At 52.2% G+C, this 21,151-nt stretch overlaps 7 protein-coding genes across 7 annotated transcripts; 4 read left to right on the top strand and 3 right to left on the bottom strand.

Annotated features, from left to right (window-relative positions):
- Positions 1-562: 562 nt before the first annotated feature.
- Positions 563-1,558, top strand: BDP55DRAFT_745559 (uncharacterized protein; the record flags this gene model as incomplete). Its single annotated transcript, XM_060580539.1, has 3 exons — positions 563-646; positions 761-1,199; positions 1,224-1,558. The coding sequence occupies 3 exons, from the start codon at positions 563-565 to the stop codon at positions 1,556-1,558; spliced, it is 858 nt and encodes a 285-aa protein (XP_060429103.1).
- A 91-nt stretch (positions 1,559-1,649) lies between these two features.
- BDP55DRAFT_665845 (uncharacterized protein) lies at positions 1,650-3,426 on the bottom strand. Its single transcript, XM_060575065.1, has 2 exons — positions 3,108-3,426; positions 1,650-2,674 (listed from the first exon to the last, which is right to left on the bottom strand). The coding sequence occupies exons 1-2, from the start codon at positions 3,180-3,182 to the stop codon at positions 1,967-1,969; spliced, it is 783 nt and encodes a 260-aa protein (XP_060429102.1). The 5' UTR covers positions 3,183-3,426; the 3' UTR covers positions 1,650-1,966.
- Positions 3,427-7,823: 4,397 nt separating this feature from the next.
- BDP55DRAFT_168701 (ammonium transporter) lies at positions 7,824-9,956 on the top strand. The gene is made up of 4 exons (XM_060565741.1): positions 7,824-8,017; positions 8,085-8,404; positions 8,469-9,146; positions 9,203-9,956. Exons 1-4 carry the CDS (start codon positions 7,919-7,921, stop codon positions 9,555-9,557), a joined length of 1,452 nt encoding a protein of 483 aa, XP_060429101.1. The 5' UTR covers positions 7,824-7,918; the 3' UTR covers positions 9,558-9,956.
- A 398-nt stretch (positions 9,957-10,354) lies between these two features.
- Positions 10,355-11,180, bottom strand: BDP55DRAFT_729313 (short-chain dehydrogenase; the record flags this gene model as incomplete). Its single annotated transcript, XM_060579549.1, has 2 exons — positions 10,355-10,553; positions 10,606-11,180. The coding sequence occupies 2 exons, from the start codon at positions 11,178-11,180 to the stop codon at positions 10,355-10,357; spliced, it is 774 nt and encodes a 257-aa protein (XP_060429100.1).
- Positions 11,181-11,729: 549 nt separating this feature from the next.
- Positions 11,730-13,238, bottom strand: BDP55DRAFT_729312 (uncharacterized protein; the record flags this gene model as incomplete). Its single annotated transcript, XM_060579548.1, has 6 exons — positions 11,730-11,852; positions 11,914-11,978; positions 12,031-12,477; positions 12,644-12,705; positions 12,800-12,945; positions 13,011-13,238. 6 exons carry the CDS (start codon positions 13,236-13,238, stop codon positions 11,730-11,732), a joined length of 1,071 nt encoding a protein of 356 aa, XP_060429099.1.
- Positions 13,239-14,532: 1,294 nt separating this feature from the next.
- Positions 14,533-19,114, top strand: BDP55DRAFT_716101 (KR domain-containing protein). Its single transcript, XM_060578330.1, has 3 exons — positions 14,533-17,194; positions 17,220-18,420; positions 18,493-19,114. Exons 1-3 carry the CDS (start codon positions 14,568-14,570, stop codon positions 19,012-19,014), a joined length of 4,350 nt encoding a protein of 1,449 aa, XP_060429098.1. The 5' UTR covers positions 14,533-14,567; the 3' UTR covers positions 19,015-19,114.
- A 370-nt stretch (positions 19,115-19,484) lies between these two features.
- On the top strand, positions 19,485-20,936 carry BDP55DRAFT_553511 (amidohydrolase; the record flags this gene model as incomplete). The annotated part of the gene is made up of 2 exons (XM_060569298.1): positions 19,485-20,090; positions 20,157-20,936. The coding sequence occupies 2 exons, from the start codon at positions 19,485-19,487 to the stop codon at positions 20,934-20,936; spliced, it is 1,386 nt and encodes a 461-aa protein (XP_060429097.1).
- Between the last annotated feature and the right edge of the window lie 215 nt (positions 20,937-21,151).

Here is a 21,151-nt window from a genome sequence, read left to right as displayed (position 1 = left end):
CAAGTTCACTTCAGGGCGGGGCAATTCCGAACGCCCAAACGTAAAGTAACCAGAATCACAGTGTGTCATCTGAACTTTTATTGGATGAATCGCTATAATATCGTGCTGTGCGTTGCAAGTGACGCACATTGACGCGGTGCGCTTATGCCCATACGAGAGCCTCACTATCCGAGCCTCCGAGCCTCTAAGTTCTGGGGCGTTCGCCATAAAAATTCAAATGCAGCTGGGCAGTGCAGTCTACCCTCAGGGCACGCGACTTTGGTCTTCGTCACGAGATTACAGTCTTCATTATTAATACGAGCATCGAAGATTCAGCAGTTTTTGGTGACTGAGTCAAGGGCCGTGAATCGAGTGTTCCAGGCTCGTCACTTCGTGAGGCCAGGCCAAGAGTCGCACACTCGACCTGCTGTCTTCTTCGAGACATTGGGGAGCGATTGCAACCACATGGAGTGAGATAGATGGATGCTTGATTTAAGAATTTATCTGAGTAGTTATAGCTTTCCAATTAAAGATTAGGTCGCTTCCCCCATCTCGGCATTATCATAATTGAAGCCCAAGAAGCATGTTGGAGCATCACACTCATGGAAGAACATGGTGTCCACCACCGTTCACTCGAACACATTCTCGCCTGACCCGAAGTATCATGGTATGCGGCCATAATATCACTTCAGCACAGAGAGGTAGAGTCTTCTGCATGCACCAGGGGTCTCGCTAGTAGAGTCAGATATTATTTATAATCCTTCAAACCGATCTTTCTCAGAACGGTAGCCAAGCTGAAATCAAGAGCAGTCGTCGTGGCCTTTCGATGATACTTTATATCTCGACCAATCCTACATGCAGTATCTTATTGATCACATGGTTATCCCGCTCTCCCGATGTCAATGTTATGATCCCGCTCATCTTTGACGGCCTTCCTTCCATGGGATCAAGCCTCGATACAAACATACTTGTAATATCAAATTGCTCTGATGACTACTTGGACAATTACACTTCAGAAGAAAAGACATTACAATTGCATTCTTTGGCCTTGATCTCTCCAATACAGACCCAGCATCATCATCTGGCTGCGAACTTCCACTTTTCAAGCGACATTCTTAGAGTCTCAGACAACCCTCCCAAGTACGGCGATGAACCTCACAACAAACTCAGCGCTTCTGACCTTGCCACTCAAAGTGCAGTTGAAGATATTCGATCTCCCCGTCAGCTGTTTTGACCGTAAGCAGAACCTATCATGGGCTGTTTGGAACGCATGTCAGAAAATGATTGTCCTACACATGACACAGAGTCCATGATATCGAACAATGGTACCAGCGATACTTGGGACGTGGATTCAAGTCTGCCGCGACTTGATATCCGTATTCATTCCGAGAATATGTTCAATTTGAGTAACCCGAAAGAGATGTTCCTGTTCATGGCGCAGGCTGGCCCTACAAATATCAAGATGGTAAAGTCGTTGGACATGTGGATACCATTCACGGCCGACACTCCGTTGTGGTTGATATTGCTCAACACCTTGCCCAAGAAAGCCGTTGGTCTTATATACTTTGCACTTGGATGATGTGTTTTCTGCGATGATTTTCAGATACCTGAAAATGGGTCTGAAGAGCGAGGTCTGGGTGATGACATGCACTTTGTACTTGCTTTGACTGATATCCAAAGACTTGAGAGGATATAGTTGAGAGGCTTCTTTGCAAAGAATCGGCCATTATTCCTGCGTACAAAACTGGCGCGCATGTGCTAAAGAGTAGCTTGCCTTACTTCAGTGAGTATCAGAAGGGGACAGTAGAGCTGGGTCCACAGAGAAGGTTTCATGGATCATGGAAGTACAAAGTCTTCTCTAACAATCTACGTGTTACATCGTTTCACGATCACTGCTAATCAAGCCAGCCATTCTCCCGGTGATCAAAATCTGAGAAGCTAAAGAAGCGCACTCTTCTTGGCCTGGTCTATATCAGAGGATGATTCGCTAACAAATCCCTCTATACGTATAACATTCATGATCCCTATTCCACCGGTCTGGACTGAGTTGATACATGGAATGTCGACCCAAAGGTTCATGCCGACTTGAGACTCGAATCTTGATCGCAATTCTGAGAAAGCTGCCAATGTAAGAGAGCCGTTTGATGACATACGTTTTACGAATTATCGTGGTCTTCTTAAGTTTTCCAAAGTCGAGAGAGAGATTTGAACTTGATTCCGTGATAATTGCTCTTCTGTTACGTATGTCAACACCAGCGGGCCACGGTAGCAAGCAGACCGTGAGATCAGCGTTGCAGATGGCCAAGTTGATGTAATTGAATGCCGTTTTGGCATAAGTCAAGGGATCATCAGGTCTTAGCGCCTGAAGTGAGGCTGTCCCTTCCACGTTGTCTGGTGGTAACTTGGGGAAGTTCGTGCTCAAACGTGCTGAAGCGTCTTCCACTGGAGCCCAGTCTGCAGCTCTAGGAGCCGAGCAGTCCCTCAACAAAGACTGCTCTATCAGTCCTGGCCGCTTGTATCTTTGAGGATCATTTCCGACCCTCTCTCCCATCACTTCAAGGGCTTGACGCAATATGTGTTGATCATATGTGACAGTGTTTTGGAACAACTTTAGCTCCGAAGGCAATAAGTCTCCTCTTCGTCTATGACATACATGAGGGCATGCAGGTTCATGATGCGAAGTTTCTGGTGTCACCTAAGAGCACGTCGAGGTCAGTATTGTGGTTGATAGCAATGGTGTATGTTATAATTTGCTGATTTCGGTGTGAATATCAGCTCTTTCATGTCTCTCGAGTCCCGACGGTGGTTCCGTGCTGGTCATGGGATTGATCGCTTTTGTAAGGCTCTGGGGGATTATTCTTCGTAAGCTTCAACATTACAGGTGCAACATCTGGGCGGCGGCGTTTGAAGAAGGAGGTTGGAGGCTGGCATATATATATTCTCAAATGTGGAAAGTGTTGCGCCCGCAGCCACGTGAGAAGTGAACGCCCGTCCATCTGACGAACAGACTATCTACGGATAATCAGGGGCGCTTGGGCGCCATCCAATGCGCCCGCAAAGACGCAAGTCAATGGGACAGACCCAGGCGGACGGGATGGTAGGAGAAGGAACAAGGTTGATCTACTAACTCTAAAGTTTCCGTACGGTCGTTTCGTGATGAACGGCAACCTTTCCAGAAGATGATATCGGGAGGTTTGAGACATGCTTTAAATGATGTTCAATGTTCTTGATCGAACATCTTTTTGGGTTGTTCACCTCCATGTAAGTGAGCGATGGGGTCCAAGTGAGACGGATCAATACAAAGCGCGCCAACCAAGGTAACAGGTACGACGAGTGAGAGTTTGAGAGCTCGTCAGTGTCACAGTGATGGCTAATGAGCAAGGAAATGGCTCTGACTCTGAGAATCAGAGGCCGCGAGTGTAACCAACATGAGAGCCTTATCTTCATCAGTAAGGTACATACGAGGAATATTTCACACTTGATGATGAATACCGTGTTAGCCGGCATTCCTTGGCGAATGCAGTGGGAGCTAGTCTAGGGCAGGCGGCATGATTTCAGAGACGAATGGGGACTTCGGATATGAGTGGTTAGGGGTATTATGAGTGCTGCAGGATTCAGGAATGGCGCTGGTCACTGATAAGGTTGCAAGTCAGCGGACCAATCTTGGTTATCTATGTATGAGATGCGCATGGCTATTGGCGAAGGAGTGAGGCCATAAAGATCACTCTCAAGGAGCGAAAGGCCAATGGCATGATGCAGAAGCGTAAAATTGAAGTGAACATGACATCACGATGAGAAGAATCATGAACACTGGCACCTGATTTGAGACGATGTGTTGTTGTATTCAAATTAGATGCAAGTTGGAGATCGAAGGTGGTGAGAGTCGTCGTCAATCAGGTGCCCCTGTTTCAGTCATTCGTTGGAAAACGGAAAGGGAAAGAGGGATGGGGGTACCCCTGCAGGGACTGGCAAGGGTAATGACCGTCCCACTGGTGCCTGCTTCGCCTTATCATTGCCAAGATGAAGCTAGCAATCTTGGCCCCACCGTGCCGAGAGATAAGAAGGGACGACCAATCAGGGGCCCCACTATTCAAACATGGTAAGAACCAACTTGGCTTGCAGCTTCTCCAAATGGCTTCGTCTGCGTGGCCAGTGGGTTTTGGTCCTTCCCAAGCTCCCATGGATGCAAAGTTCGTTCCCACAAGGCAAGAGCAAACGGAGCAGCAACGCAAGCCCCTTCTAGCGTTCCTTTCCTTTGGTTATTGGTGTCCAATTCATGCCCATTTCGTGCCTGCCCAAAGTGTTGCGTACTTGCGACAGGTACAGAGTACCTTCAGGTACGTATCCACAACTCGGGACAGACTCCGGAAGGCAGGTAGGAAAGTGGTCAGCAACGTCGTTGCTGCACCGGGCTTCCAAGCTCCGCCCACATCGCCCACCCGAATACTTCCAGTCGCCAGTGGAGGTTCCAAAATCTCCCAACTGAACCCCCGTCCATCAAATGAACGCTGCCACTTCTACTCCGTACATGGGCAACAGGCGCACCCTCTCGATGCTCGTGCGAATGGGACGCTCCATCAATTTCTTGGCTGGATAATTCTCTGCTCCATCGGGGTGATAATGACGACATGTCGCCCATCCCGAAGACAATCCGGGGCAAAAGGCTCGTCAGTTCGTCCATGTATCGAATCCCACGATCCTCTTCCTACCGCACATCATATACTCTATCGACCGGTAAACGATCAGAACGCCACGGCAAAGAGCTAGCCACCGGATTCGACGACATGATAAGAGACACAGACCAGTTTTTTCTGTCTGAGTAATAATCCCCTGCGTATCAAACAGCCAGCCATTGCCATCGATTAGCGAGCAATCTTGATTCCCCACCACCAACCTGCGCACCAAGGACGATTCATGCAGTACCTGGTTCAGCATCTTCACCAGCGCATCTTTGCTCTCGTCAACGCCTGTCAGACGCGCTACTTCTATTAGATGTTCCACCCGCGGCTTTTAGGTATTGCAATTACCCATGGCGCAAGCCCGTCACGGCTTTCTCTTCTTTCAGATAGCCCGGTTTCGGCGTCGCCTTATCTCTTGGTGGACCTGAAGGATTCCCGACCTTTCCCCAACGGCGCAGCACATCGACGGCATAGAAGGATCAAGGAAAGCCTTTTCCAGCTGCATGTGTCGTTCTGGGTTCACGCGGCCTTGCACACATTTTTTTTTTTTTTTTTAGCGGACTGAAGCGCTGCAATGAAACCAACCAGAACTATCTAGACTTGTCCGATGACCAGAACCTCGACTGCTCACTTTGCTTCGAGAACGCGACGCTCAGACCTGAGATTAGCGACTCGGACTACCGCTCACCACAGTCGATGCGAGGTCTTCACACCGTTGGCAACCTGCAGATCCTATGCCATAATACAACCACAACCTCTCGAGCCATCGCTCGCCATGTGGGGGATTCAAAGCCGTCGCCATTCACTAGCGTCACCGTCACGTCGTTCAGCCCGAAGGCTATCTATCCGTAAATATACTTCATACGGGTACACAAACTAACGTAGTTTGACTTCTGAGACGCAGCTGACGATGCCGCACCCCGTGTGCGATACCGGGCTTTCTCAAGCATGGAGGACCCTCTCGTCTTGTCACTGTGTCATTCTGACTCCCAAGTTTGAGCAGATACGACGGATTCGGACGCCTCCTTCTGCACCTTTCTTCTTCTCCGACACCGTGCTATCGGGACCAACAACGTTCACCGCGGGAAAGCGAGGCCGCTCACCAATCATCCGTGACCTTTTCTCATTTGACTCGCTCGACCACCCGTATCCGTGACAGGAGCTATGGAGATGGCGTCGAGCTAGTCCTGTCAAATCTCAACGGTGGAATACCTTAATTCCTGTTGATCGGCACGCTGCAGCAACTATCAAGACAGGCGGTTGCGACAAGTTACAATGGCATCAGTGTCTGAGCCTGTAGGAACGAGGCATATGGCTGATGCGGCCTGGTGTACGGATAGAAGCAGTCAAGCACATCCTGGGATGGATGTGCAACTGGGTCTCGGCTCGACAACAATCATCAAAATCTCAGCTTGTCGCCTGAGCGAACCTCTCCATGCGCCCTGAGCTCTTGCTCAATGTCTCTGGCTAGACTGCAACAGACCAAACGGCCATGCAATGTATCCGTACGGATACGTCCGGCCTGATTGCCAAAGGTCTTTGTAAACGGAGCATCTATCCCGTTTCGCAGCCATGGACCGAAATCGCCCCCACACGGCAGCGAGCAGGCAAGGTCGGAAACTACGGGTGGAACACAACACGGGAAATGAATTGGCTACAGATTGTCAGATAATACAGCTTACCTGCCGGGTACGGATGAGTTTGGTCGACCGTTGCGCCTTGCTGGTGCGTTTCTGCCATTATGCTGCTGAGGCACAGCATGTGTCTTTCCTTTTGGCCCTCATCTCGAAATGCCTTGATCGTCTGTTTCTTGCAGTCTTGGCCCGTCTCGGGTCCAGTACTCTAGAGACGTCTGTGCCGACGTGCCTGGGCCTGGTTGCATGCCATACGACCGCTGCTGCGCTGCAAAAAGTTTGGAAAAACTTTGTCCTGGTTCGACATGTTGCATCCAATGTCAAGCAAGCAGTAACAAACGGAGGGATTGCCCTGCGGCTCAACCGGCCGAAAAAAGATCCCTCCCATTTGCGCCGTGCTACAAATAACCAACAACATTGAGGATTGGGGACAATATGTTGCTGGCGATCACAGCATGTTGAAATTCGATTATCTCTAGACGTGGGCACGAGGCGGGATCAGCAAAGCTCAAGCCATCTCTTGGCATGGTACTCTATTTCATCTGCTCGATTTTTGACATTCTCCACGTCTAGAATCCGGAGTCTCAGTCCCAAACGCCAGATGCACAGCGTGGCAGACTCTAGAGGGTCTGGTTGGTGTACGAAAGCTAGCCCGGCGGACGAAGAAACGTCTACGGTACGCTAGCGACCAGGTCTGCCAAGAGACATGGCTCCCTCAAAAGGCTTCACTTAGCCTTGAGCCGAACCCCCCGACCCTAGACATCCTTGTCATCCTCCTTCGACAAACCCCGGCCAGTCTCCAACTCCTTATCAGTACCCACAGCTTCCGAAGGCCCGCACGATGCTAGACGACATGGGATGGGGAGAAGGTCAACAAGGGTTCTCGAAGCATGTGGTGCAAGTACATGTACGAATTTCACCGACGTTGTTTGTATGAAGCTCTCGTGATGAGGGCGTTCTCGTACCTCCACCATGCAGCTACGCCAGTAGAGGAACGTGCCCGACTTGTCTTCCCGGAGACAGAGGAGGATTTGGAAGTCGCTCTCAGGATACAGCCCTCTTCTGCTGCAGCTAGACACCCTCTCTCATGCCCTTTTTTATGCTTTACTACCCACCCCTTGGGCCTGCGCTATTGGTGTTGCCCGGCACAGAGGACTGGTCAATGAGCGACCTCCCCGTCCCGACTTACTGACATAGCATCCTTCATCTTACCCGCGCCATCGGTCTGGGCTGCTCATCCCTGCCCTGTTCGGATCCATCCAAAGATACTGCAGCATTTTTGCAGCGTGCTCCGTGGTGTACTTTCTATCCGCACTCGCAGGCTCAAATATCGGCCGGCTCACGACGAGGGGCCGAAAGCAACGCCCCGGTTTTGCTTTTCTTAATGTTGCTTTTGGATTATTTAGCCTGTCCATCCCCGGCGTAGACTTCAGCATTGTTTCTATTCCCCCCCTTCCTTCGTTCCCTCCCTTCCCTGTAGCCTTCTTCGCCCATTCCTTCTACTTCGACGTCTGTTCGCCGATCTCGAGGCTGGCAAACGTTGAGGATTCCCGAGGACCCGTCCGTATACCGCGCAACGAAATCACTACCCATTGACCGCTCACGCGCCGGCGCGCAACCGTCAAAATGTCTGCCGGTCTCTACGCCATCCCCTACAATGGCACCGAGGGCGAGGCCGACGCCGGCTACTCTGCTGGTGTTGCCGACCTCAACGTCTTCTATGAGGTGAGCTTACGCGATGCCGTCTTTAATCTCGACTACCTCATACATGTTGTCTAACATAGTTGTATAGTCTGGCGATCTAGCCTGGATTATGGTCTGCTCGGCACTCGTGCTGCTCATGATTCCCGGTGTCGGTTTCTTCTACTCTGGTCTCGCCCGTCGCAAGTCTGCGCTATCCTTGATATTGATCTCGATGATTTGTGTGGGCGTGGTTGGATTCCAATGGTTCTTCTGGGGTTACACCTTGACCTTTTCTCACACCGGCTCTGTCTTCCTTGGCGACATGTCGAACTTTGGTCTCAATGACGTCGTCGCTCAACCCTCTGTCGGCTCCACCAAGCTCCCTGATATTCTCTTTTGTCTGTACCAGGGCATGTTCGCCGCCATTACGTGAGTTCACTCTGGTCTGGCGCGAAGTCTGTGACCTCAATGGCAGAATCTGACTACTTAACAGTCCCGCCCTCGCTCTCGGCGCTATTGCTGACCGCGGTCGCATCCTCCCCGCCATGGTCTTCGCTTTCGTTTGGGCCACCATTGTCTACGACCCCATCGCTTACTGGACCTGGAACGGCAATGGCTGGCTATTCATCCTCGGCTCATACGACTTTGCCGGTGGTACGCCCGTCCACATCTCCTCTGGTGCTGCCGCCCTTGCCTACTCATTGATGCTGGGTAAGCGCACCGGTTACAACAGCGTCCACGGTCTCCCGTACCGCCCTCATAACGTCACCCACGTCGTTCTCGGAACCGTGTTCCTCTGGGTTGGTTGGTTCGGTTTCAACGGTGGATCCGCTCTCGCCTCCAACATTCGTGCTGTCATGGCCTGCTTCAACACCAACCTTGCGGCCGGTGTCGGTGGTGTCACCTGGATGCTCCTCGACTACCGTCTGGAGAAGAAGTGGTCCACCATTGCTTTCTGCTCCGGCGCCATTGCTGGTCTGGTTGCCATCACCCCTGGGGCTGGTTTCGTTACTCCCTGGGCAGCTGTCATCTTCGGTATTGTCGGTGCTATCGCCTGCAACTTTGGCACCAAGCTCAAGTTCGTCCTTGGAATTGACGACGGTCTTGATATCTTTGCGGTCCACGGAATCGGCGGTATTACCGGCAACGTCTTGACTGGTATCTTCGCTGCGTAAGTTTTGCACCCTGTGGCTTTTACTCCCGGATCCTCATTCTAACATGATCTAGCTCCTACATTGCTGCCCTCGATGGCGCCTACACTGGTGAATCCGCGATCGCCGGTGGTTGGATTGAGCACCACTACGTCCAGCTCGGCTACCAGCTTGCCGGCTCCGTTGCCGGTTTCGCCTGGTCCTTCACCTTGACCTGCCTCATCCTTTTCCTGATGAACCTGATCCCCGGCCTCAGTTTGCGTGTCAGCGTCGACGATGAGGACCTCGGCATTGATGACTGCCAGCTCGGCGAATTCGCCTACGACTACGTCGAGGTCACCCGCCATGTCTCAGACATTGTTCCCAGCAGCAGCCACGACGGTGCCCCTGGCAGCTCCGCCCACAGCTCATTGCCCGAGAAGACTGTCTAAGTCTTTGGACATGAAAGCTGCCTAATTACCCATCATCTCAAGATTTCGCTTGACCTTCGGAGGATATTTCGACGGCTGGAAAAAGGGGACGGCGGTTATCATCTATAATATTATTGTTCATATCTGCTTTGATACCAACTTGGCACTCGCTTGCTAGGTTTACTATTAGTCATTCCGTGAAATAATTCACGAGATCATCTCACAATCTTCATAAACCGTCGCCCTCTTCTTGAAGCATTCTTCGGTCATTCAATTGTGATGGTCATAGCCATGGGCCGTGTGCCCATGGTACCTGCGCCCAGGTTCTGATGTCGTGGCAGACAATTTTGTGCCTCGACGCCCGGTCGTCATTTCGCCCGCGATCACACCTACCGGTTCCATCGTTCCAGAAGATTTCTCACTGCATGTACGCACAGCTGCCGGCGTAGCATCTAGAATTTCTTCTGCTCTTACCTACCAACGAAGGTATGGTAGCACGGTAGCTGCTCCTCCACTCTCGGGGAAAGAGGTAGCAGCGCCTGAATCCTTTGCATCCTTCGCTGCGACAACGCACCAATTGCTGTCGAGAATTCCAAATACTCCGAGACAGCAGCACAGTCAGCACCCAAAGATAGTTTTCCAACGGGCAAGTAGTATTCCACGTCTCGTCTCTCCAAGGCTACCTTACTCTTCGGTGACCCTGACTACGACCCGACCGATCTCATCTTCCGCGCCGTAATCCATCCGCAAGCTAGTGTCCATCCTCCGTCCTCCCTCGTCCAGAATTCTCATACTCAACTGCAGTTGCACAAGCTCCATCAAGGAATTGAACCTCCATCAACCAGCCAAGCCTGCCCTGTGACATACGAGGACTCATCCCCCAACAAGAAAGCAATCGTCGTTGCCACCTCTTCAGGCTGTCCAACCCTCCCCAAAAGTGGCTCAAACACATCCGCCCCGGTCTCCGTGGTCTTGGCCGCCAGCGCCGTCCGTAAGATGGGCGTATCAATTGCACCGCTGCGATGTTCGTGAGCCGGGTCTCCTTATGATGTAGACAAAGACAACTTACGGGCAAATAGCATTGATCCTCAACCCCTTCCTCCCAAACTCCCTCGCCGCACTCTTGGTCAAGCCGACGACAGCATGCTTACTGGCCGTATACGCCCCATGATACTCCAACCCATAATGCCCCGCCACGCTCGACACATTAACAATACTCTTCCCCTTGCCCTCCTCCGCCAACGCAGGAATCTCAGCTCTCATGGCATTCAAGATCCCCCTCGCATTCACGCCCATTACGAAATCCCATTCATCATCCTCAATCTGCGTCACTGTCGCCGTATTGCCCTGCCGCCCAAGCACGCCAGCGACGTTGGCCGCCCCGTCCAAAGGTCCGAGCCTCTCCACCGTCTCCGCGATCCACGCCTCCACCGCTTTACGGTCCCTCACGTCCACAACTCGCGAGTAAACGTTTTCAGCCCCGTGGAGCTGGATGAGATCCGCCGCGGCTGTGGCGAGGAGGGGCTCGTCGACGTCTGATATCGATACCCGCACGCCGAGGTTGGCGAGGTGCTTCGCTGTAGCCAGGCCGATGCCTGATGCTGCACCCGTGATGGCAATGACTTTGCCTTTGAGGTTGCTCATGTTTCTGTTGATCTTTTGACAAAACGTCGTTGCCCTTGTGGTCATTATTGGCCGGCTATCGTCGTTGACAAGGCTGGGGATGTCACCCCCTCAGCGGGTTTTTGATGTCTTATCCATATTCCTACATCTCCGCTCGGGGGCATGCTGAGTAACATGCTTTGAGCGTCGGGTCGACCCACCTATCATGGCCTCTGCCGAGCTATCAGACAGTGCCGCCCGGTCAAAGTGGAGCCGCCCGGACACTCAATGCCGGACGTGACGGGAAAGGCCAACTCTCCTTTCGGAGTCTTTGCTTCAGCCATCTGAGGGATATCAAAGACCTTGGTTTGATAAATGTTGATCTTGCGGTGTTTCCAAGTCCCTGGGGCATCGAAGAAGAGGCCAACAAGTGCGCAAGTTCACGTTGGCAAATAGGGAAAGTCATAGAGGAACGTGATTTCCATAGAAACATGCTAGTAATCATATTCTTGGTTCACGAGTGGGTAGCACTACTTGTCGGCCGCTGTCCATGCCTTCTGCATCGTTCTCCTCCTAGCCAGGTCCCAATGTTTACATTAGATCGTCACTTGGTCTGCCCAACTTCGTAACATTGGCGTGCGAGAAAACCTCAAGAGCCGCGAGACTAAATCGGAAATGACGTTCAAGTGTTTCTTTCTCGATCGTCTCTAACGTCTGCATTCAAGATTAGCACTCGACTTTCGGAGAGACCGTAGCTAATATCGGTGAAACTGACATCTTTATCAGTGTGAATTCTGTCGTTGCCCGTTGGATCACGATCGGCAGTTATGAAGGCTGCAGCTATGGAGTCATCGTCAGTTCAAGTCAAGTGAGAAGAAAACATTGCACTCACGATATTTGTTGTTGTGAGCGCTTGCATGATCGGAACAGGCGTATCCGCATGAAAAGCTCAGTGTTGCAATGCCACGTTGCTTCGCAATGGTTCGGAGGACGTGTGTGAGGCGTGGGTCAATCTTGTCGCCACCCAGAGACACCTTGTCAGTGGAAGAGAATCCCAACATGTCGTGGTTCAGCATGGCAACCACCGTTTTGTTCTTGACCTTGTAATCATAAAAGATTTCTGACGAGCCAAGTAAGCCGGCTTCTTCTGCAGCATAGAAATGGAACTCAATAGTGTTGCGAAGCAACTTTCGAGGCTCTGTGTCACTCTGCTGTGTCCCTTCTGCTAGAGCCCGGAGAAGTTCAAGCAGCACGACCGTCCCGGAAGCGTTGTCGTCGGCTCCAGGGGCATAGCCACTAGGACTTTTTGAAGTAGAGTCAAAGTGTGCGCCGAAAACCACTAGTCAAGGCGTTAGCAGGGCCATCTAGGCGATGATGAGCAGACTCGCCAATGTTAGAGGTAGCTCCGGGCAGCTTGGCGATGATCGAGGGCTGCTTGGTGGCGTTATGTGTGAATGCGGCGCATTTAATGCGCGGATTGACCAAGGCTACAATCCTCTCAATACTTTCGAGGATCCAGTCGGCAGCTTTCGTGCCGTTTTCCGCTCGATGATCTCTACTCCAAAACCTACAATTCTGGTCAGAACTCAGAGCAATATTGTGTGAGTACTCCCTACTCGGTCATTGTCTTGAGGTGACGCATTGCGCGTGCAGCGTTGAACGGTATCGTTTGCTCAGGGGCGGCCATGAATTGGTCACCAAGTTCCTCCTGGGTCCAATCTGTCAAGTCGGTATTCAAGTCAAGCGTGTCGAGGTATTGACTGTAGTCGTGGTCAGGAGTAGACAGCATAGAGAGCACTTCTCCGTCCTTTTGAGAAGTCAGTCATATAAATCCGATGGATGGACCTAAACAAGCGGTGTAAAAAAGCGTACTTTGATGTCTGTGATATCGAAGAAACGGATTCCCTTCTCGATCAGCGCGTCTTTGCCCGCATCGGCGACCCATGACCCGGGATCAGCTGGAGATGTTTTGATGAGGCGGAGGGCAGATTTGGCAGGGGTGAACGACAATCGGGAGTCTTTTGGGTAGTCGTGTGCAGGCGAGGTTGCTACGAAAGATGCAAACGCTGCCAAAGCGGTGATGTAATGGGTTGGGCCCATACTGGGCGTCTCTGTGGACTTTGAAGATGGGCTTGGGGATTCCAATGGACAGGTAAGCAAGCGGTATGACGGTCACAAGTGGAGTTGGAAGACGAGCTTCTCAGGAAATAGTGAATGCCGTAAGGTTGCAGAGAATGATGGTTTTGAGCAATAGCAAAATAGCGCGAATGCTTCGGGCTCAAAGAAGCACGGGTTCAGAGGTGTCGGATGGGATGGGTTGGTGGTGATGATGATGATGTTGTAGAAGAATCCTGACGTTGGGGGTTGACCTTGGTAGCATTTGATGGGACATCGCCGAGGTACAAGATACCTCTCCTCCAGCCACCTAAGATAGAAGGTGCAGACAGTACCTTAGTCTTCCCAGATGTCCCATTCCTTGTGCAGAAGGAAGACATCACATCGTCATGGGGAAGGCATCTTGCCTCGACTTGAGGCAGCGAAAATCCAGGCAGGTAGGTGCTTCAGATGCGTGCCGCCTTCTGCAACCCAGCATGGCATCTATGGTGCTTTCTCTAACCATCAAAGATGTATTCTGTAGTGACCAAAGATTGTGTAAGTGAAAGGCAATCAAAGCCAGTGACTGCCTCCTTATGTTCAGTTAAAGCCGAGGACTATGGGTTCCACTACCTTACCTAGAGGAAGAACTCATCAAACCAATTCTTCCTTTCCTTATTTTCCAATTAAGACACATATTTCTGAGTACAGATCCCAATTCATTGTCACTCGATGAACACCAGGTCTACACTTCCTCGAGGAGCCAGTGTGATCTCACTAGCCATCCGTGGCCTCGACCTGACAAACTTCTCCACCGACTCGGTCTGTGTGCCTCTTCTCAGCCATCCCCTTTCCTTTGACTGTGCTTCTGACGGTGGGAATACAGGCTCCACTTCCACTCTCTTGTAGCGCTGAAATACACGAACCAGGACGTTAGCCATCTCTGTAAGGGCCAGCTGCTGCCCTATGCAGGTTCGCGGGCCCCCATTGAACTGAATATACGTCCAGGGGCGAAGTGTCCAGGATTCTCATCGACGAGGATTGAAGTCTTGTAGTGGGCACTCGTACGAGTTGAGATCGTCTCGCAATTGAAGAACATGTGTAGAATAGATAACCTGGGTACCTTAAGTTTTTGGAACCAATGGCGACGACTGGAACGAATGCGCGTATGGCAGCATCAAAGTCGAACTTGAACCCGAGCAAGTCTTGGGACCGGAACAAGCCGCCGTTTCTGAAGCCCGTCGAGCCTGTTTTGAGATGTCTATCAAAGAGCAACTTCAGGCAGACATTGAAAAGTGCCGTCTGATTGTACACCCCACTTAACTGTACAAGAATATGTCCAAGCGATCAGTCTTTGACTATGGACCGTACTTCCAATTGCTGAGAAACATTTCCTACGACAGAGAAGGTCATGCTACAGCCATGCTGGCAGCTAGAGATTATACCTCAACCATGCCGTATGCTCTAGAAGATCCGTGCGTGGTTCATCCAAGCACTCTGGACGCAGTTTGTCACCTCCAGATGGTCGCCTTGTCCCAAGGCGGTTGGAATGCCGTCCCGACGATGATGTTCTCTCATCTGCGAAAGCTGTGGGTATCACAGAGACTTTTTGAGGCGCCTGGAAATCTGCAGCTGCGAGCTGCAACTCAAGAGACTATGCGAGCTTTCCGAGAAGCTGAGTGTAGGACGCTGGTCACGTTCGCTGATTCCAACGAACCCGTTCTCGTCCTTGACGGCCAGCGGGGCACCGCCATCACAAGTCTCAAGTCAGCCGACGCTGCTACTTCTCATGGCGAATCGGGTCAAAATTTCTATGGTCTCGACTACAAGCCCGATTTGTCTCTTCTAGATGCAAAGGCCAAGAGTCGATACTTCGCGTCTGCCTTCAAAGAGGATCCTCGATGCCGCGCCCCTCCGAAAGAGCTCATCGACCGTGCCGACGCCATTGCTCTGCACTTCATCGAGACGGCTCTGAAGCAAGTTGACAAAGAAGACGAGCCGCTTCAATTTGATAATCACTTGACTCGACATGTCAAGTGGATGCGACGTGTGCACCAGAGTCGGGATACCTGGACATTAGACTCTCGGGGCTTAAGTCACTTGAGTATCCAGGAGATCTTGGATGAAGCCGACAGCGAACCTACCCAGAGACTCACCAAGAAGGTTGGCGAGCATCTGCACAGCATCCTCAAGGGAGAAGCAAACGCGCTGCAGGTAATCTTCGAGGGCAATCTTGCCAACGAGTTTTACCACTCCGACATCTTTGCTACGAATAACAGCAAGATGGAAGCGTACATCAATGTCCTAGCCCATGCGAATCCAAAACTTCGCGTGTTGGAAGTCGGAGCTGGAACTGGGAGCTCAACCGGTCGGATCCTCCCTTACCTGGCTGCACAGGGGGTTGAAGGTGGTCCCCCTGAGGCTGTGCGCTTCGGCGAGTACTGCTACACAGATATCTCTGCTGGCTTTTTTGAGAAGGCGCCCGAGCGTTTCTCTTACGCGGCAAGCCATATGACGTTCAAGAAGCTAGACCTTGAGAAGCACCCTGATACCCAGGGGTTTGCTGAAGGAACTTACGATGTTGTGGTTGCAGGTAACGTGCTGCATGCCACAAGCGACTTGATTCAGACACTTCGATATTTCAGAGGACTCCTACGACCTGGCGGGGTGCTTGCTTTGGGAGAGACGGTCAATTTGGACAATGTCCGCGATGGTCTCATCTTTGGCCTTTTGCCTGGCTGGTGGCTGCGGGAGGGGCAGTGGTGGTCCACAGATCAGGAGTACCAAGACCAGGGCCCTCTCCTAACGGAAGAGCAATGGGCCACAGTTCTCAAGGACGCTGGTTTTCCGGGCATTCAAATGGCTTTCCGCGACCACGAACAGAAGCCATATCACCGAGTCTCCATCATTATCACTACTCGCCCGGAGAATGAGAGTCTCTCAAGTCAGCCGGCCGGGGTCGAGTCGCCCTACAAGATCGTTGTAGACCCTACCTCTGCTACCCAGACCTGTACAGCTGAATCTCTTCGGAGTTATCTCATCCAAGGAGTCCAAACTATGGGGGTTGAAATCTGCAGCATGTCGAGCATAGCGCCAGGAGACACCAAGCTCACTAGAGATGACGTGGTCGTCAGCTTGTTAGAGCTAGATGATTCCGTATTGTCATCTGTCACCGCAAACGAGTTTGAGGCGATCAAGAAAATTTGCCTCGATACAAGATTCACGTTGTGGTTGACGTACGGAGGGGCTCCCAAGGCCACCAATTCTGCGGCGGAGGTCGCCATCGAATTTGGTCGGAGTGTCTGTTCAGAAAGAGGAGATCAAGGCTTCGTGACCTTGAATCTATCCTCCCGGTCTGAGAGCCCCACCGCTGTCACAAGTGCAGTTGAAAGCATCATGCGTGTAGTCGAAAGATTGGGCCACGCTTCTTGTCCTGGCACCGACAACGAGTCTGAGTTCTCCGAAGATGATGGCTTGATTTGTATCCCTCACCTCATGCCGGCTCCTCATATGGATCAAGCCCTCTTCGCGAAGCAAAGTGGTGATAGGCTCAAGTCGTGCACATTCAATGGAGAGAGGCCGAAGCCACACATCAGTATCACCATTGAAACCCCTGGACTCCTTGGTACCATCTTCTACGTCGAGGACGCCGAGGCTGGCAAGAACCTCCAGCCAGGTGATGTCGAGATCGAGGTCAAGGCGACTAGCATGAACTTCAAGGATGCCATGATCGCTCTCGGGCAGATTCCCGGGCGAAGCTTCGGATTTGATGGTGCCGGCATCGTTTCCAGAGTTTCGCCGGGAAGCCAACTTCGGCCAGGCGATTCCGTGCTGTTCTGCAGCTCGACTGGAGGAGGCTTCGGAACATATGTGCGCTGCCCCGAGCTACAAACCGAGAAGCTTCCTGTGGGCATGTCATTCCAAGTGGCTGCAGCGATTCCTGCCGTGTGGTCCACGGTGGTGTACTCTCTCTATCGCACGTCTCAGCCCGGGCGAGACTGTCCTTATCCATGCAGCTGCTGGAGGTGTCGGACAGGCAGCCGTACAACTCGCTCAACTTCGAGGTGCCAAGATCTTTGCAACCGTGGAGAGTCAAACAAAGCGTGAGCTTGTGAAGCAGCTGTTTGGACTTTCGGACATTCAAATCTTCAACAGCCGTGACGACACCTTTGCCCAAGATGTGCTTCATGCAACTGGGGGTCGAGGAGTTGACGTTGTGCTCAACTCCCTAGGCGGCGAGCTCCTTCGCCAGTCTTGGGAATGCATCGCACCCTTTGGCCGCTTCATCGACATTGGCAAAGCGGATATTATCGCCAACAATACGCTCCCAATGGGCCCATTCAATCGCAACGTGGCGTTTTTTTCCGTCGATCTGGTCGTTGTTCATGAAGAGGTGAAGCCACTCATGAAAAAGATCCTGCAGGATGTTACACGGCTGTTCGAGGAGAACCTCCACCTACACGAACCCAAGCCGCTTCACACCTTCTCGCCCTCGAAGCTTGAGGATGCAATGCGTTCCTTGCAGGGCGTTAAGAATACTGGCAAGGTCATCATTGACTACGCTTCCGCGACCGACACGGTGGAGTATCGACCTTCACAACGTCAACACAGATACAACTTCGAAGCGAATGCCACGTACGTTATCAGCGGCGGCTTGGGTGATCTTGGTCGCGAGATCGCTCGGTGGATAGTCTCACGCGGGGCCCGGAACCTGGTCCTCCTCTCCTCACGCGGTGCTGCAGGGTGGCCAGATGCTCTCAAGCTTATTCAAGAGCTCGAATGCACCGCTGGGGTCACAGTGCTCGCGCCAGCTTGTGACATTGTCGACCAGAAAGCAGTCGAGGAGACGTTGCGCCAGGCATCACGAGAGCTTCCACCGATCAAAGGCTGCATACAAGCCGCCATGGTTCTCCGTGACGATATGCTGGCTAAGATGTCTCATTCGATGTTCCTTGAAACGCTTGGTCCGAAGCGTGCTGGATCATGCAATTTGCATCAGCTCCTGCCCAAGGATATGGATTTCTTCGTCCTGCTCTCACCATTCTGTGGCATCATGGGCAATCGCGGACAGAGCAACTACGCAGCAGGAAACGCATTTGAAGATGCTCTCGCACGGCATCGTGTGGCACAAGGCCTCAAGAGCGTTTCTGTTGACCTGGTGCTTGTCGCCGAGGCCGGTTGGGCCAATGTCAATTACGAGTCCGTGACGCAGAGCCTCCGCGCCGGGCATGACAATCTCACGCAAGCACAGCTCATGTAGTTACTTGATCTGCTCTGTGACCCCGGCTACGACTGCGCAAAGCCCGGGTCAGCCCAGGTCGTCAACATGGTGGATAGCGCGGCGGACCTGGCGCGCATGACACAACAGGGGCTTTTGGATTGGATGCAGAAGCCCATGTTCAGCAATCTTCTCCGTATGGGTGAGACAGAAGATATGAGCAGTGGTCGTGGGGCTGGTGGAGGCAATGGCGATGGAAGCGACGGCGTCAATCGCCTGACCATAGTGAAGGCAGCGCCTGATCTGCCGACTGCCAGCGAGATCGTGACCCAGGGTCTTGTTAAAAAGCTAGCCAAGTCCCTGTCTGTGCCGATTGAAACGCTTGATGTTGGGAAACCAGCTTACGTTGTTGGTGTTGATTCATTGATGGCGGTTGAGGTGCGATACTGGTTCAAGAAGCAGCTTCTCGTCGAGGTACCCGTGTTTGAGATTCTCAAGAACCAGAGCCTCACGGATTTGTGTCAGCAGGTGGCTTCCAAGGTTTTGCAAAGCAGCTCGAAGTAGACTTGCGTGTTTTCGGATAGCTACTTAGATGGTGATAAGAGTAATGTCGGTCGACTCATTTCAATCTCACATCTCTTTCGATGATCTCAGTTGAGTGAACTCCTGTCATTCGATCACCTTTCTAAGTGAACGTTGAAACGATCTCGCCGAGACAACTCATTCTCTCCCACGTATCATTCGCTCTGCATAGCCAGTCTGACAGTTTCCAAAGATCCCGGATATACGGCCAATTCTGGGAGCCTTTCAGCCTTAATGAGGATTGGTCAGAGACAACAAAGTAAGACGACAGTGACGACCTTCCTAATTAGGTACTCGGGACCGATGTAGCACTGATGATTCTCCAACGCCGCGAAGGATCACCAGCCTCCTAATAAATTGTGAAATTGATTTCATGTCGCAGTCAACTCAGAAAACGCCAATTGGACTAAGCTCACTTGTAGTTTCAAACAAACACAAATACCACAGCCAACATGACTCGGCATCTCATCGAACGACCAGCCCAGATTTACTCCTCGTCTCTGGGTGGCTCATTCAGGCCATCCTACACCGACGACGACCTGCCTGTTGACCCCTCCAAGAAGACAACTCTCACCATCATCACAACCTCTCTTCTCATTCCCGGCAACGGCGAACCCATAAAAGATGCAGCCCTCGTCATATCCTCGAAGCTCATCGCCTGGGTCGGCCCGCAATCGTCAATCCCCAGGGAATACACCGAATCACCTCACAAGTCCTACTCGATCCCATACCTGATGCCCGGTCTCTGGGACTGTCACGCTCACTTTAACGGAGGATCCCCCAACGCAGGATCGAGCAGCGACCCGTATCAAGTCTTCATCACCGAGCACCCCGCCGCATCCGGCGCTCGTCTCACGCGCATGTGCTGGCTGGCCCTGCAGAGAGGATACACGTCCCTCCGCGATGTGGCAGGCATGGGCTGCGAGATCTCCCGCGCCATCGAGGACGGTACGATCGTAGGACCCAACGTCTACAGCTCCGGTGCATGTATCAGTCAGCTGGCTGGCCACGGTGACGTCTTCTCTCTCCCAGCTGGAGACGTGCTGCTGAACCTGGGGGTGTCGCAAGTCACTGCGGGACACTTTGGCACTGCGACGAGCATGATTGTGGACGGAGTTGATGAGTGTCGTCGCGCTGTTCGGTTGCAGATTCGGCGAGGGGCAAAGTGCATCAAGGTTATGGCTTCCGGTGGTGTCATGTCCCGCGACGATAATCCGCTCTATGCACAGTTCAGTCCCGCGGAACTCGAAACCATTGTGGAAGAGGCAAACAGACAGAATCGCGTGGTCGCGGCGCATGTCCACGGCAAACCCGGCATCATGGCCGCCATCAAGGCCGGTGTCACAACGTTGGAGCACGTCTCCTTTGCTGACCGTGAGTGTATCGATCTCATCAAGGAGAAGGGCATCATTTACATCGCCACGCGTCTCGTCATGGACTTGCTGCTCGGTACCGGAGGGAAGGGGATACCTCCCACGGCGTGGGAAAAGGCAAAGCTATGTGCCACGAATCATTTGGTGGCGTACAAGATGGCCATCGAGGCTGGTATTCCGATTGCCCTGGGTACAGATACAGGACCCGGGTTCAATATGGCGATGGAGTTGGAGGCGGCCGTGAAAGCCGGCATGAGCAACCTGGAGGCTATCAAGGCGGCAACAGCCAACGGGCCGCTCAGCGTGGGTGGGCAAGCGCCCAAGACGGGACAGCTGAAAGCTGGATACGAGGCAGACGTTCTTGGGTTGTTGGAGAACCCAGTGCAAGACGTCAGGGTGCTACAAAAGATTGAGAATGTCGCATGGGTCTGGAAAGGAGGTTCTCTCTTCAAGGGGCCTGGTATTGGGCCTTGGGGTGAGGATCCTAGTTCCTTTGACGAGTGGTCTGCGGCCACATACATTCGTTCATAGTGCCTTGATGAATATCCTCTTCGACTCCTGTTTGACTTGAGATCTTTGACTCTAGGGTAAAGCTGGCAGGTTCTCAATTATGTCCGTCGGTGTGTGTAACAATTGCTTGAGAGCCTCTGGGCAAAGAAGCGTTTGTTATTGGTCTGCTTCGCCATTGGTCTCCTCAAGGCTACATCTAGTTGGAAATTATGGAGGAATCCTCAAGCATTCTCAAC

The sequence above is a fragment of the Colletotrichum godetiae genome, assembly GCF_030913485.1.
Source record: "Colletotrichum godetiae strain CBS 193.32 chromosome Unknown BDP55scaffold_23, whole genome shotgun sequence".
Classification (NCBI taxonomy): domain Eukaryota; kingdom Fungi; phylum Ascomycota; class Sordariomycetes; order Glomerellales; family Glomerellaceae; genus Colletotrichum; species Colletotrichum godetiae.
This window is presented reverse-complemented; position numbering and strand designations above follow the sequence as displayed.